The sequence below is a fragment of the Zootermopsis nevadensis genome, unplaced genomic scaffold (assembly GCF_977971745.1).
Source record: "Zootermopsis nevadensis isolate Lab colony 2312 unplaced genomic scaffold, Znev_1.0 Znev_ptg000025l, whole genome shotgun sequence".
NCBI classification, from domain to species: Eukaryota; Metazoa; Arthropoda; class Insecta; order Blattodea; family Termopsidae; genus Zootermopsis; species Zootermopsis nevadensis.
The window spans coordinates 1,675,170-1,692,047 of record NW_028259157.1 but is presented as its reverse complement, the minus strand read 5'-3'; the positions used below and the strand labels follow the sequence as shown (position 1 = coordinate 1,692,047).

General features: G+C 40.1%; 1 protein-coding gene across 4 annotated transcripts in view; it reads right to left on the bottom strand.

Annotated features, from left to right (window-relative positions):
• The window catches only part of LOC147872618 (disheveled-associated activator of morphogenesis 1-like), a 191,031-nt gene that overhangs the window by 46,191 nt on the left and 127,962 nt on the right, over nucleotides 1-16,878 (bottom strand). For 3 of the 4 annotated variants that reach the window (XM_087356182.1, XM_087356180.1, XM_087356181.1), the window contains 3 exons: nucleotides 7,471-7,614; nucleotides 4,926-5,054; nucleotides 2,020-2,109 (listed from right to left, as the gene is read on the bottom strand). In XM_087356182.1, coding sequence (XP_087212308.1) covers nucleotides 2,020-2,109; nucleotides 4,926-5,054; nucleotides 7,471-7,515 — 264 coding nt within the window. In that variant the 5' untranslated portion in view covers nucleotides 7,516-7,614. Of the gene's footprint in view, nucleotides 1-2,019; nucleotides 2,110-4,189; nucleotides 4,452-4,925; nucleotides 5,055-7,470; nucleotides 7,615-16,878 lie in introns of those variants that run through there. The other variant, XM_087356183.1, reaches the window with a different exon arrangement.

Sequence of the window (16,878 nt, the reverse complement as noted above, 5' to 3'; positions counted from 1 at the left end):
AGTGTGTCATATGACAGATGTCCCATACTAAAGAGCATTTAAATGGACTTGTGTGATGGTATCGGGGTTAAACACAATCACAGACAATTACTTTAAGATTCAGACCCACACCGTATTAGCATCCACATGGCTGAGCCCTAACTGCATCTTAAAGAGGGAAAAAGATTGTCAAAACTGATAATTCAAGCTTTTGTGATGATTATTAGGACTCCAAAACAGCAATTTGTTCATGGATGGCTACATATAAGGGAATAATGTGGTTAATCTGTGACTAAAAAGTGGGTATTCATAGTGGTAAGCACTTACTAATTTCATAGTTCTCATGTACACTGGTCAAAACATAAAGAGACAAAGTTACCACTTGAAATGTGATTCAGAAGTTTCTGGAAAAAACTCTAACAAGTAGAAGTGACATTACATAAGAATACAAGAATAATATTAGATGTAGATAAGATAATAACAGAAGAATAAGACTGATTTACTCATTTACAAAATTATTACCACTGTGTATATTTACTAAAGACTATATGGGTACATACAATAATCATTTCAAAAATTTGTTCCATAACATTGCAAAAGTCTTCTACTCTGAGGTAAGAACATAAATTATAACTGTCTGAAAACAAAGGATTTGGGAAAATACTTTTATCTGCGGAAGATTCAGTGTATAATTTATGATACTAGGACAGAACGCTCCTTTCGGAGCTCCTCGGAGGGGTTGGTCAAGTTTTTAAAAAGCAACGAACCCCTTCGGGGGGGTTGGTTGCGTTTTAAAATCTTGTGTAAGAAACTAAACTAAACCCCCCGAATGGAGGGTTAAAACACTTGACCAACCCCCTTTCGGGGGAGCTTGATCAAGTGTTTAAAAAGCAACCAACCCCTTCGGGGGGGGGGGGGGTTGGTTGCGTTTTAAAATCTTGAGTAAGACACTAAACTCGGCATTGTTGTGTTGTACTCGGCATTGTCGTGTTCCACAACAATGCCGAGTTTGTTTATAGTTGACATTGTTGATGACGTAATTTATTGACGACGACGAAATCACAATTTTTTATAGTAAGATTACATAATGCGGTGCTCTGTGACATACAAAGGACAGAAAGAATTGTTAAAACACTGGCATTAAGAGGTTATATTGGGGTATACATGCAGATTGAACTGCACAAACAGAAAGTGCTTAGAAAATTTTAGTAAAAGGCCTGCTAGATGGATACTATGTTGATAACTGAGAGACGGAGTGACAGGAGAAAACACTGACATGGGCCTTAGGGAGACATTTTGTGATGTATGATGTGTGGCGCTACGTCAGAATTCTGTGCAGCAGAAAGCAAAGTTATCAAGTGTTGGTCTTTCAGGTTCTACTGCCCAAGAATTAATTATGATGATCCTAAGACCCTACGTACATCTTTCTATCCCAGATACCTGAGAAGTCCTCTAAGTTGTACAAAACAAATTCCTGCATCCATGGAAGACACAAAAAACTATATTTTGAAGCTCTCAGGACTGTCAGTCTCTGAACATGAACTTGTAAACAGGAACAAAGAATGAAAATTATGCGTCAAGAAACTGGTAAGGTTATTAAGAAACAGACTAATCTGGTACCTGAGGTTTTAGAAATGAAAACAACATTAAACATCTGCTTACAGCCCAACCTCCAGGAAGCTCAATCAAAACTTCATTAATCAGGGACATGACCCCAAACATCCTTACAGTGGAATTCTATCAGTGAATCTTCCATACTTGTTCTGATATTCTACACAACATAACAGATAATTTTGAATAACTATTTGGAAGCTTCGGAGCCATACTTTTTCATAAAAACAGAATATTTTGTAAAACCGATTTTAATGCTACTGACTGTGGTCACATGTAACAAACTGCTTGACCATATTTAAGATGTGATGCATTTTTAAAATTACAATCCTTGTACAGACTGCTGCAGTTCAATCCATAAAAATACCACACAAGAATGTCCTTCCTTCAAAAATCAGATTTTGTTTCACAACTTCCTGAACTACTTACCTTTTTCCTACTGCAGTAAATCTGCCACTTTTTTTCAGATGGTAAACTCAGCATAGCAGCCTTGTTCGGAGCAGTCAGATCTAACTCCTCCTGTAAACACACCAAGATACATTGAATCAGACCTCAAGAACACATTTTCTTAAGAAGACAGTCTTCTGGGCTGTAGCACCATGTAGTCTGGTAGAGGTCCTTACTGCCTCCATCATCAGGGTGATTAAGGACCTCTGAAACGTCGGTAAACTTCTACCAGACTACACGATGCAAGAACCCAGAAGACAGCCATCTTCAGACTAACCGCCATGAAAGCCTCAAATCCTACATACATTTTCTTAAACTGCAAATTTAAAAACAGCAGGGGTTTTGGGGTTCTTGCGGCAGCACTGTGCAGTCTAGTACAAGTTTACCAGTGTTTCAGAGATCCCTGCTGCCTCCATCAACAGAGGTGAATGCCATCAGTGATTCTGAAATGTTTTCCTGTTCAATTGGTGCCACAGGCTCTCTCTTAAAAACAAAGTCAGTCACAATGGAAATATGGACTGTTGCCCACCAACTAGCTCATGGTTATTGAATGTGTGGATCTTTTACTTCCATATGCTTCATGGTACATCAGCCCAAAGACAGCCTTCTTTGTCTTTCCTTGAATTTAATATGGTTTTCCTGGAGAAACTCAGTTGCATGGATAAATTTCTTGCACAAAATTAAGAGTGATACTCGGGGTAAAGTTCTAATTACCACATCAAAAGAAAAACAAAGCATTCCTACTCCTCTTCTGAGATTACAATGATATGAATATACAGGACGTACACATAAAATGTATACCATTTTACAGTCACATCACTCATTATCTAAAAGACACAGAAATGAAATCTAAACACATCTGAGTAGGTAATATTATCAAGTTTTTGTGACCTACATTTTACAGATGTTCAATGGGGTACTATGAGTGACTTGGCATATAACATATCTGTATTCAATTGAAGTCCACACGTTGTTAAGCAAGTTGACGGTAAATGTAGGCACAGCACCTCTTACCCTGGCAAGATCTAGTATAGTGGCACCCAATGGTGGTACATACACAGCATCCTTAATATACTCACAAGAAAGAAATCAAGAGAAGTGAGGTCAGGCACATGAGGTGGCCAAGTGATAGTTCCGCCCCTGCCAATCTATTTCTTAAGAAGTCTGTTACTTCCTTGTAGAAATTCTTCCAAAATAAGCATTAGGAATTCATGCAACACTGTAGCAGTCACAGTACATTCGGCAGAGAAATAATACCCAAAAACACCCAGGCAGAGTCCACTAATCAGCACCATCATTACTCCTTACGTCTACTGTTTGCACCATATGAACATTTCAAACATGCCCAACCACCACAGATTCACCCTGAGAATGGCAACTACAATGTTTGTCAGTGTTGGACATGTTTCAATATTTAACCCTACTCAATCACAAAAGCTGTATTTACACAAATTTGATAATTTTTTGTTGGTGTATTCAGCGGTGTGGAGGTATCCCATTCATCATTTCCTTTCTGATCTTGTTGCACTGCAATGTGAACAAAACCTAAACTCCTACAGTATTACATATCTTTGGAATGAACCAATGTAAGAAACTGGGACAGTTTTTAATTAACCTGCTGATGAATGGGTAGACAAGTAAACTAGAGTATGACACAGCAACCATGCTGAATTAAACATTCCTAAGCATATTTCAACTCCATCAGCATGATTAACTTCACAACACATCCCTTAATTGAATTTTATGAAATACAAAAGCTGGAGAGAGTGTGCACTTTAGACAATGCTCAAATAAACAACTCTCATGTTTGTCTGAAATACGAAAAGCTCACTGTAAAAAATTATACAGGTCATAAAACATGCTGTCTGTAAGTTTCACTTGATACATATCTTTAACTTAGTGTTCATTTAACATGATACGAAGAAAAAATAATCTAGCAGAAACTGGACAGGTGAGCTACACAGAAAACAGAGCAACACATATATTAATAAAGTATAAACATATTCAAATAATAAAGTTATAAAATATGTAAGTTAATTTCCTTTACAATGAGGTCTGAAGATACTAAATCGACCATTAGCAAGTAAACATATCTAATGACAACGTAAAGACCATGCAGTATGCTAGCTATGTACAGAGTTCACACACAGACCTGCTATGTCACTTAACCTGAAGTCGGCTGCGGTTGTTCTCCATAACCGCAAAAAAAAAACACTGATCAAAGCAATTAGTATTAATTACGAATCACCCCCACAGTCCTCCTTGGATATCAGTTTAAATCAACTTATCACAGATTTTAGGCTGCCAATGCCAATAAACTGCAATGGCAAAACCGTACGACAAATGCCAGAAAACATACTTTTGCACACACAGCTTGTAAACAACTCTCTCAGAACGCGCCATCTTTAACTGGAGCTGATACATGACCAACCTAACGGCGTGAAACATAATTTCATTCCAGAAATATATTTCGCAGTAACGCAGACGCATCATTTAACCCAGCTGTGTCACCTTAAGCTATATAATCTCCCATATTTCTTTGCGAAGTAAAACATCTCCACTCATCGCCCTTATGATGCAGACAGCAAGAACATCTGTAACGTTGGTGAACCTGTACCAAACTATATGGCACTACAACCCAGAAGACAGCCATCTTCGCACTACCACCGTAAAAACCTCAAACCATGCAATCTCCACTGTTGCCAACAACAGAATGCCTACAAACTGCAGGACCGAAAACGTATGTTTGAATGAGGATGTTACTGCTTTGAAACACACTACAATTTATGCAAAACAGATTCGAACCATTCGTATCTTTTTCCATTAATTTCTGCTGCCGATAAACGGATAGTTAATAATCAACACAAAACCAGTAGTAGGCTACTTACCACGAGCTCGGCGAACTTGGCATTAAGTTCCTCCTCTGCCGGCATTGGCTGCGTGGGGGTGAGGGCCTGCAGGGACAGGGTCCCAGTCTGGTCCACCACGCAGTATGTGATCTCTGGCGGTTCATCATTCTGGAAAACCAGGGACACCAAGACTGTTGGTAACTTTACTATACATTACATTTGGAACGATTCTACCAATTTCCTTTTGCCTGCGAATGGCAACCGCGCACTTCTTAAATATGTAAATCAGTTTCAGAAATAAAAGCATAACTATTTTTTTTAATATCACTTACTAGCATTTCCGTTTGTATTGTGTTCTGCATAATGCCAAAGGATTAGATCCCCTTGGAATATTGTGGTTATATCAAGTAAAAATTTAATTTCACAAAGATTTATTAAGTAACGTCAGAAGGCAATAGATTTCTGTCACCAGAATTATTTTTAGAAACACTGGTCACCAAAAAGGACCCAAAATTTGATCGCTCCAGTAATAATACATCCTAATAAATACGAAAGACCGCAATTTTTATGTTAATTAGTACTAGATAAAGGCCATTATGACGCATGCGTATTTGCACGTGCTAGCAGTGGACACTATGTAATCTCATAATCCTCCATGAGATGGCAGGATCATGCAAATGTTATACCGGTACCCTGATATCCGGAGGCGTAGTCTTCAAAATAAAACTGTTGGTATGGCCCACGTTGAAAGGAATTACCGTGTATAACAAGTACAACCGTTATCGTCTATAATTTGTCTTTGCTTCAGTTTTTTACATGAGGAATGAAGAGATGCCAACCCACAAAGAAACTAACTACATACATTAGGGAATTTTAACAGCAGTGAAAATAGTTCCGTATGCTGACTTTTACACTGCAATTTTTCTATGAATGAATAATTTTTTTCTGAATGTGTCTGCGTTGTATTTTAAGTGGGGCTCACAACGACCCCTCTCCCTTGGGTAGTGTCGCCTACATCTGACATCACTATTTAAAAAAAAAGACGAGTGCGAAGGCGCCGCCCTGGACCACCTTGGCTAAACTGTAGTAACCTTGCTGGTACCTTACAGAAACAAAGAAAACTATCACTTACTCAGATTTTTATCGAACTGTGGGGAAATGTATGTAGGCATGCGTACCACAACTGACATTTTTCAACGTCGACGCAACATTTTAATTAACATTCAGACGATTATGGAGAAAGACTCACTGTGTGAAATATTTTCATAACAACCGTAATTTGCAGATAATAACAATTAGCCTCCACTGTCCAACATTTTGCTGTCTCTGTGAACCACGCTTTGTTTACAACACAGAAATAAGACATCACGCATCAAGTGTCCATTTATCACCGACTGTCCAGCGCAACTGCCCTATCCGTCCTGTTGTAGTAATCATTTTTGACACTTGCAGCGCGGTTGTCGCCGGCAAGAAGCTCTTGTGACGTAGTAAACGTACAATTCGACTGGCAGATGACCCACTCACGACGTATATTAACAGACACGGAAAACACGCATTCATAATGAAACCGAAATGAAATGAAAACTAACAACTACGAGGCAGAGAAAGTCACTTATAGAAGTGGCGATGTAAGAAAACAAACCTGCAATGGAGTAGGGCATGGAAGGAGAAATTTTCGTCGTCATACTTAACGATTATAGCAAGGAATATAAGTTTTCTGTTGACATGAAAATAAAGGTTGTAGGCTAGTGGATAGAACAGCACACAAGAGTCCGATCTGAAGTAGGGCGCACGGCGATTCAACTGTGGTCCACCTACGACTTCACCAACATCAAGTTGTTTAGTTTCTAAGACAGCGCAACCGTGTGTCGGACAGGCTTGAAGGAAGAGGCGTTCGACACCTCGGCCTTAACAGACCCTCCCAACCCTAAAAAAAAAATCGCCAGTTTTCTCACGTACATAACTTTAGTTAACAAAGCTCACGGTCCCACTAACTGACAAAATGCATTCTTTGCTTGGAGTGCATAGCGGCATAGCACGAACGCGTTGTGGGCTGCTCAGGTCTGTCCGTCTGTCCAATCGATTCAACTCGAGAACCACTGGACGAATTTAAACGAAATTTGATGTGAAGGTTGTGCTATTTTGCATGACCTCAAATTAGTAACTTTGAATGTCCTACGAGCGGTGGTAACAAAATGGCGGATGAGCAAAGTCGTGAGGTGGACATTAAGGTGCTGCGATCTGGCGACCATAGCGGAAACTATCAAACAAGGCGGATTTAATATCTTTAAATGCACGCTGAAAAGAACGCATTAAGATATTGTATTTTATTATGGAATAGGTACATTTTGCGAGAATGTTAATCCTGTTAATGTAAACGTATGAATGATATTCATATTCCTGCTCTTTAAATCGATACGTCGAACTGCATATCGAACTAACAGTCTGAAGGACGAATTTAAAACATGTTATTTCGTGAACACGGTGAACTTATGGGTTTTAGCGGTCCTCCATCATCCTCGCCGTGAAGATGCAGGCAGCAAGGACCTCCGAAACACATCTTCAACCTGTGCCGTGCACTCACCTGGAAACAGCCGCAGAAACCCTTCCGACCGCGGACAGCAGGCATTGTTGGGAATTTAGGGCAGTTGATGCGGGAAACGGAGGCGGTCAGCTGTTGGTACAACGCCTCCAGGCCGCGAAGTAAGTTTGGGCACGCCGGCAGCGTCTGCAACACGCAACACACACATTGAATTCAGAGACTGGCGGGAACTAGGAACGATCAGAAGTTCAGGGGTCGGTGAATTGTTCCAAAAGTTACACACTGTGCCTGAAGAAAATACAGGTGTTCCATTTCCACCAACCATAACCAGCAACGTGTAAAATGTATGCCGGGACATTTTTATTTCTTCTCATACATAGTGGAAGGACGTAGTAGTAAGGGCAGAGGGAGGGGTATTTACCGGAGTGGGGGTAATCGTGAAGCTGGTTGAAAATAATATTGTACAGTATCTTGAAACACTGTCACGATAATGCTGTTTTATTTTGTTTTTTTAGTGTTCTGTCTGACGACAGGTCCATATGAACAGGATCCTTCCATCCTTTTCTCGGACTGGGACCTGTTCATATACGTTCTTGGCAGATGATCCAGAAGTGGTTTGCCATTGCCTTCTTCTGTGTGTGAATGGAGTAATTGTTGGGATGCCACGGAGGAAAACTCCGTGTTGCCTAGACCACGGCCTTGCCCAACACAAGTTATAAATTCGGGCACCGCCGGGAATCGAACCCGAGACCCCAGGATTACAAGGCCAGCGTTCTAACCGCTAGACCACCTCATCTTATTATTATTTAGCGTTCTGTCTGACGACAGGTCCATATGAACAGGATCCTTCCATCCTTTTCTCGGACTGGGACCTGTTCATATACGTTCTTGGCAGATGATCCAGAAGTGGTTTGCCATTGCGTTCTTCTGTGTGTGAATGGAGTAATTGTTGGGATGCCACGGAGAAACCGGGGAAGCCCCCGGAGGAAAACTCCGTGTTTCCTAGACCACGGCCTTGCCCAACACAAGTTATAAATTCGGGCACCGCCGGGAATCGAACCCGAGACCCCCAGGATTACAAGGTCAGCGTTCTAACCGCTAGACCACCGTGGCTATAATAATGCTGTAACAGTTGATAATAAGATATGACAACAGCGTACAGCATTTGTACTCTAAATGACTCATATAACACCCTGAAGTTTGTCACGCGAACATCCTGTATATTCGCACATAAAAAATCACACAATGTCTTTATTCATAATTTGTAACTTGAACTAGGGTTATGAAGTCTGGGATGAGATGAATGAGACCTGTAGAAGGCATGGGGTAGTTGCGAAACCTTTGTTCTGAAAGCACACCGCTGTGAATCACCCGGTATACGGGCGATGAATGAAAAACCAGAGATGTGTGTTAACAGGTGATGCACACATTTCGTATAGAAATCCGTAGCCTGTTGGTAAATCATTGTTTTTAGAATGGTGTTCCTTAATGCCTTCTGAGAATCTACATGTCTATTTGGGGGAATCCCTAGCGATTTGAGTAATAACTCCCCTCGGTAGGACAGTGATTTCCTTGTTCTCCCCCCTTGCTCCCCCACTCGGCGTGTGAAAGACAAATTCAATGTCAAATTCGTCTGAAAACTATTTCCAGCTGCAAAATCGTCAAAATCAATCAGAAATTTGTATCTACATCTTAACAAATTTAGAGTAAATTTCAATATATTTCGGCATTATTTATCGCCAAAGCGTCGAGTAACTGTTTCATTAACAATAAAAATAAAACAATTTATAACAAACCGGCGACAGGCGTGTACAAATCTAACGTCATTGTTACACGGTGCAATGGGTGTCCGCCCCCGTGCCCCAACTCCTGCTCGCATCGGTTGACCTTGACTTCACACGGCCGAATCTAACTGCTAGCATTACTCTTTTTACAGAGACACAAAATCGATCCCTAATTCACTTGTTACAAGCGTCTTTAAAACTGTACTTAAAATTCTGCTAATTATATCTTCATAAAGGTTAGGTTCGGACTGTTAAGAAACAACAATGTTGCAAATAATCCGAACACAGCCTTTTGAAAACATCCTAACCTCAATACTAATCTTTTACCCATCGCTTCGACCGAATCTTCAACTTAAACAAAGGGCCACGCCTATCCATTGCATGCAAAAATGTAGGTCGTTCAAATATGCAGAGGGAAAGGAGGTTTTATGGAACCCTGCGGGCTATATGGAACCTCACGGTTCTGAAACCAGTTGGTACCACTGTACGAGGTGCGATCGGAAAGTTTCAAGACTGTGTCAATAGAGGGCGAACCGGATGTAGTACGAGCTTCTGCCGCTAGGGGGTGCGGCCTACATTCATAGTGAATCAGTGTGCCAGCCGGCATCATCAAATTAGCATTTGTTTCTTAGTTACGGGCGTTTTGGTAGTGCATTACACCGACCCTCCTGCGATTTCGGAATGGCGTGTGCATCAAATTTTGCCAAAGACTCGCCAAAACGGCTACGGAAACCTATGAAATGCTAAAGCAAGCATTTGGGGAGTCTGCAATGGGTCGTGCATAAACTTTTGTGTGGCATTCACGTTTTAAAAATCGCCGAACCTCTGTCGATGATGACGAGCGTTCTGGACGACCATCTTCGAGCACAACGCCCGAAAATGTTATGAAGATTCGGCAGGCCATTCACGAAGATCGACGTCGTACCATCAACGACTTGTGCGACATTGTTGGGATAGGCTATGGGACCTGTCAGCTGATTCTAAAGGAAGAACTCCACATGCGACGCATCCTGTCTGAGGACCAGAAGCAGAATCGACTTCTCGTTTGTCAGGAGCTCAAAGATCTTGCAAGAACCGACCCCAACTTCCTTTCTAAGCTCCGTGTGACTTCTTCCTCTTCCCAAAGATGAAAATTCAGCTAAAGGGAAGGAGATTTGAGACGAAGAGATTCAGGCAGAATCGCAGATGGTGCTTGACAGGCTGACAAAGAAAGATTTCCAGGGATGCTTCCAGGCTTGGCAGCGGCGCTGGGATCGTTGTGTTCACTCCCAGGGGAACTACTTCGAGGGTGATGGATGAATTTAATACCTGAGATAAGTGTACGGGTTTTTTTATACGCGCAGTCTTGAAACTTTCCGATCGCACCTCGTAGAGAACAAACACGGTCAAAGACATTCTGATACAACGCTTCGCAGTTCTACATCTGTGACCACTCCAAACAATAGATTCAAGTTTAAAGATTCTTTTTTATGATACTTCTACTCTGCTTACATACTATTAAAATGAATTCTTTGTGTTCTGTCTTCACGGAGTACAATAATATGGTTTCCTTATTCAAACTTATGTCTATCCATTGTTTAGTTAACTAATTTGGTCCTTTATTAAAACGTATAAACTGGGTTTCCATATTAATAGCACCATTGTGTGGGGAAACCTTTTACACATATTAATCTTAATGATTTTTTTTCTGAAACAATGCTACATATCACGATTTTCGTGACAGCGTCTTATAACTAGGCATATTTTCTGTTGACGTCACAAAACGTTGTTTCATAACAGCGCCTTCTTCTCTATAAATATCAGACAATGTCACCATTGAGAGCCGTATAAATCACTAAAACACTGCTTCTTTGAAATGTTTTATCTCTGGTCGTAAGAAACGCTCGTATTTCACCAAGAACTGAGTCACACGACACACTTGAGAATACAAACAACAGTTGTTAGTGTGAGCTTCCAATTTCTCCATAAATGCCATTAAGAAAACATTAGTTCAAACGATGAACTTTATTAAAACTAACCACTTTCACTGCCTTATCCAGTGCAATCCGCAAATTCCTTTCCTGGCATCAAGGATTCTCTAAGCATGAAGCAATGATTGCCATAATGGCTCAAAGATGTGCAATAAGACCATTGTACTTCGCCTATAGGGTGCCTATCAGTACTAACACCCATACATTTTAACCACCATATTTCAAACCCATTATTAAAATTATTCAAACTATTAAAAATTATCTGACCGTTATTATACATTGCCAACGGTCGGCAGAATAGAAGAACTTAATTAATTTTACTATCTGAGTCACACAGTATAAGTGCAAACAACTCCGCTTCAGAGTGACTATTTTATAAACCGTCTACCGAAGTATAGATCCTTTGAAGCCAAAGACAGAATAATATTCAAAAATTCAGTCCGTACCGCAAGGAAAACACAGCCCATAACCATTCAAAAGATAAAACAGTTGACGTAATTTGTAGAAATAACAGCTGTTAGCATTGTGAATCATATTAAATTAATAACCACACTTTGTCGAAAAAACGAATAAATATTTTTCCCCACAAGGTTTGAACGGTGTTAACAGAGAAATTAATTGATTAATTACAACCACATATGTGGTGAAAATAAGCTGTAAACTTACATAAGAATACAGTCACTTAAGTTCTGTTCACTGTTGACATTTCCTGTTACTCTGCACTCAAAATGGCAGTACCTTCTCGAACACACCGGCACTTACGGGACGTATTCCATTAGGGCACTGTGATTACCTGACATGAAACTTCGATTCATCATTCCTACCCCAGAAATTCGTACGACGTCTCAACAGCCAATCAAAGGTTACGCTCAGTGTTGCCACACTGAGATGTTGTAATGTCACAGAGAAAACATTAATGTCTACTTTTAAGTAGCCTTCAAAAATGCTAGTAAACACAAGCGAGACACCAACAAAGTTGTATCTCTTAACACGAGATTATTGCACAAGAAGTGTTTTGCGATTCCCGTCTAAAATACTGATAACAGCCCACGGATCCAAGGATACAGAAACCCCTAAATAGTAACCACTGATAAGGGGCTTTACCATGTCCGAAAATGTTTGAGTCATACGTGTTTCTGTCTTAAAATCTCCAGTTCGGGTTTAAGAAATAACGACGAAGACTTACTGGTGTTAATCGATTGATCGAATAAAGAAACAAGCGATGAAGAATTTTTCGATTAGTCGATTTACATACGATTCGATGCTCTGTATACCACGGCACTACAATTGAGACTACATCAGACAGTCTGTTCGACTGGTTGAGTCGCTTAACAGACGCTACTTAATTAAATACCTAACCCAGTGTGATTAACTGGTGGCGAGCGGGCCAGATCCGGTCCGAGACCACTTGTAACCAGACCAACAAAATTATTTGTTAAAATAATACTAGTTATTATAAAGCAATTATTATTCTGAAGAATTTGAGAAGAAAATACTGATTATTACTTCATTTTCAGCTTGACGTAGAAATGCAAGACGTGCCAGTGACTTTAAAAACCTGCTGTAAAATGTAAGCTTTCCAGTTAAACGTTGTTTTAGATACGACCTGCTGCAGAAAAAAAAATGTTGTTATTATTATAAAATTCTGTAGTCATCTGTGCACATTCAAACAGAATTTATATCTGAGCATATACTAGAATAATCTGTCATTTATAAATATATATTATTTAATATAAAGACAATCAGTTTTCAAAAATAGTGCCAGGAGAGACTTCTTGGCCCTTGGGGTCCAACGGGAAAAATATTCTTGGCCGGAGGGAAGAAAAACTTTGACACCCTGTTTCAGACGTTCGAATCTACAGCCGGCAGCTTAGAAGTGTCTGCCAACCTAACAGAGAATTTGTGTCATTTGTCACAAGGTGGAGGCCGAAAGATAAGGAGGGAAAAGGACGAACGAGAGGAAAAGAAAGATTAAAACAAACAATAAACAGACGGGCGAATACTTTCGCATCCTCGCCTGTCAATTTTTTATTGTCTCCCTCCGTGTTCTACGCATGCGCGAACGCTGTCTGATCAATGGACTGACCACCAATGCGCACCGCTATTCGAACTTCATAACTAACAAAAAACAAAAGAAATGCAAGTAACGGTCGGGGTGCCCCCGTTGCGTTGCATCGCGTCCAGTAACCTAGCCCAGTTCTCGCTGATCGACCTTAGCGCGAAGGACACGTGCACCTGACTCGCCTAAACACTCGCTTCACTACAAGCCCAGCGTAAATTTCATCTTGATCCCCTGCACGGAAACAAATGAAGACGCCTCAATGCACAACAAAAGATGTAGCTTTATAAGTTTTATTAAACACATTTTTATATGTCCTGTTTATTAAATATATACAAAATTAAATTTATGAAAACGATGTATAACATCGTATTAACAGATTCTATAACTTTAAATTAATATATCTTTTACAATTTAAGTTTTTCGTATGGCAGCACTGGTCATCGGCAGCCTTCTTATAAAAATAAAACAGAAGACTGCTAAAAGTTACTATTTTCAAGTAATTCTATTGCTGTAAAAGACTTCTAATCAGTGCCTGAATTAAACGGAGTACCAGCTGAGATATATTAAACGTGAAAACATTAATCCGGTGTTCTGAAGCACCCATAAACTTCATTATGCTAAGTTTAAGAAACGCACAATGTTGGCAGACATGTTGTGACTCAGGACAGGTAGCGTGCTCTTGTGGACACAAAGAAACTTACACGTTACATACAAGGCAGGGAATTTTTATCAGCTGAGTGTGCTCTTATGTTCTCAAGGACTCGGCTCCAAGAAGTTAGTGTGACCGTAAATATTACGAGATCGAGACGCAGATCTGAGCATAATATTAAATTGCATCTTAGAAAAACACAGCGTGACGTGGACTTGATTAATCTGTTTGAACCTGGCTGAGACTTTGACTGGCTGGACGACTACGAGCTTCTCAAGTACTCTCCTGGAGTCAGCTGGACCCATTACGAACACAGCCTGATGTACAAATAAAGCATTTTTTGCTACGAGTACCGACGTTTCGGAGCAATCTGTCCCAAAAACACAACAGACTTTCACGATCTCTGATAGCAGCGGTGCAAATATGATTTTGGCGTCAGGATGATGTTAAACGGTCACCCAACCAAGAATGATTATATCCAATGTTGCTGTCATTTTCAGGCAGTGTTCTCAGCGGTAAATCCTAGTTTAGAACTGCATTTCACAAACTTTTGTTCATCCGCGGCATACTCTAATTTGTAAAAGACGTGACAAAAGGATGGTAAGAAATTACGCACGGCCATGAATATGCCATTTTAACTTAGCTGAAAGTATAAAACTCTCTCATTTGCCTTGCAAGCGTACAAATAAAAATAACAATGCAAATATTATTCATAGCAACACGACTGTTGTGTTATAATACAGGATAGTACAACGGACAATGGACCATACCAATTATTCGCTCAATCAGTGGTCCGCGTCATACTTTACGCCGGTCCGCAAATAATACTTTCATTACAGTAAAAATTATTATTTAGTGTTCTGTCTGACGACAGGTCCATATGAACAGGATCCTTCCATCCTTTTCTCGGACTGGGACCTGTTCATATACGTTCTTGGCAGATGATCCAGAAGTGGTTTGCCATTGCCTTCTTCTGTGTGAGTGTGAATGGAGTAATTGTTGGGATGCCACGGAGGAAAACTCCGTGTTGCCTAGACCACGGCCTTGCCCAACACAAGTTATAAATTCGGGCACCGCCGGGAATCGAACCCGAGACCCCAGGATTACAAGGCCAGCGTTCTAACCGCTAGACCACCGTGGCTGTATGATTATATTAACATTACATATAAGCCCTAAACAACGTAATCAGTAATAGACTTACATTTAATTTACGTAATTAAAATCACGATAAAACCACAAAATTATTCCATGATGAAGTGGGAATTCGTAAAATGTTCTTTCCTTTCCATTTCACGTTATACAGAGTGTACCAGTCAAAATCCATCCAAAAACAATCACTACAACACAATAATTAAATCAAAAAGTGGTGCATCTCCGTATAAGTCTCACCCAACCTCTACATTACAATAGAATTAAGGTCACGCCGGTTACGTCAGATGCGTCAGTTTTGCACAGAACAGCGATCATTTTAACAAATCTTTGGAAAGTGTCAAATTTGGGACATGAGAGTGATGACAAGGTATGATTTACTTTCTGTTATCTGTTGCTACACGAATGTTTAGGCATGCCCCAGGGCATCATGAATCTTTCAGTTCACACCTCACTCCATTATAAAACGCATTTCCTCAGCTGCCAAGTCACGTAGAAATTTTGTCAACTGCTAAATTAATTTTTACATTTGTAAAATTTAAAATTGTTGCAAGTTCTACTCGTTTCAAAGAACTAAACATTTTGAGAGAGAAAAAACAATTCTAATCCCTTGATTGTAAGTCACAGTGCGAGTCCCAATAAAATCTGAGACTTACGTTGGATTGAATAAAAAAAATAGTTCCCAAAATTCACACAGGACAAAGAATCTGTGATAAATGAAGAAAAACTACTGTAAATTTTCCCGAAAGTTTTGGAAACGAGTATCCGAATGAGTAATTCCTGTCACAGAAATATTCACTCGACACACTGCACTGGTAGCGACACTGCGGCAGAGAGTGAAACTAAAGCACAGTTATTGTAACAAAAAAAAAGAAAATTACGTAACATAACGAAAATATTACGTTTGTGTTAATTCTGAAGGTAAGAGTCTTCATTTTCAGAAACAACTGTCGTGTTTAACCTTGAAAATGGATCCTGAGAAGTCTCCAGACTTTTCAAACTTCCAAGAGTTTCCGCAGAAAGAATTTTGTTGGCGGTATACGTACAGCACATAAACCTTATTACTTCAGATGTAAAATTACGTGATTTGAACTAAAAAGCGAGTAAAATCTTAACAAACACATATCCAAGATTAAATGTAATGCACCAAATGTAAGTTTGTACCTGGAAGTCTGGGATTTGTGTCCAGGAATTGGGAACCGAATAAAAAATACTGGACAGAGATTTGAAGCAAATTACGTAGACAACATAACATGCAGATGGCGGATGACTCTGGAAACAACCATGCAATATCACTTAGAGACTTTCGCAGATAAGTTAAACTCTCTGCTTCGTCATTTTTTGAAAGGACGACAGCATGAACTTAAGTTGTAACCCGAAGCTGGAGAGAAAGCTGATTTTTCGGAAAAATACTTCATGACACAAGGTGAAATTATTTATTATTAGTGTTCTGTCTGAGGACAGGTCCATATGAACAGGATCCTTCCATCCTTTTCTCGGACTGGGACCTGTTCATATACGTTCTTGGCAGATGATCCAGAAGTGGTTTGCCATTGCCTTCTTCTGTGTGTGAATGGAGTAATTGAAACCGAGGAAGCCCCCGGAGGAAAACTCCGTGTTGCCTAGACCACGGCCTTGCCCAACACAAGTTATAAATTCGGGCACCGCCGGGAATCGAACCCGAGACCCCAGGATTACAAGGCCAGCGTTCTAACCGCTAGACCACCGTGGCTATATAAGGTGAAATGACGATGATCAATTAACCTTGCTTGCACATTTGCTATCTTTACTACAACTCTGACATGGTTGCCAACTGGCAAATTCACACGGGACTGG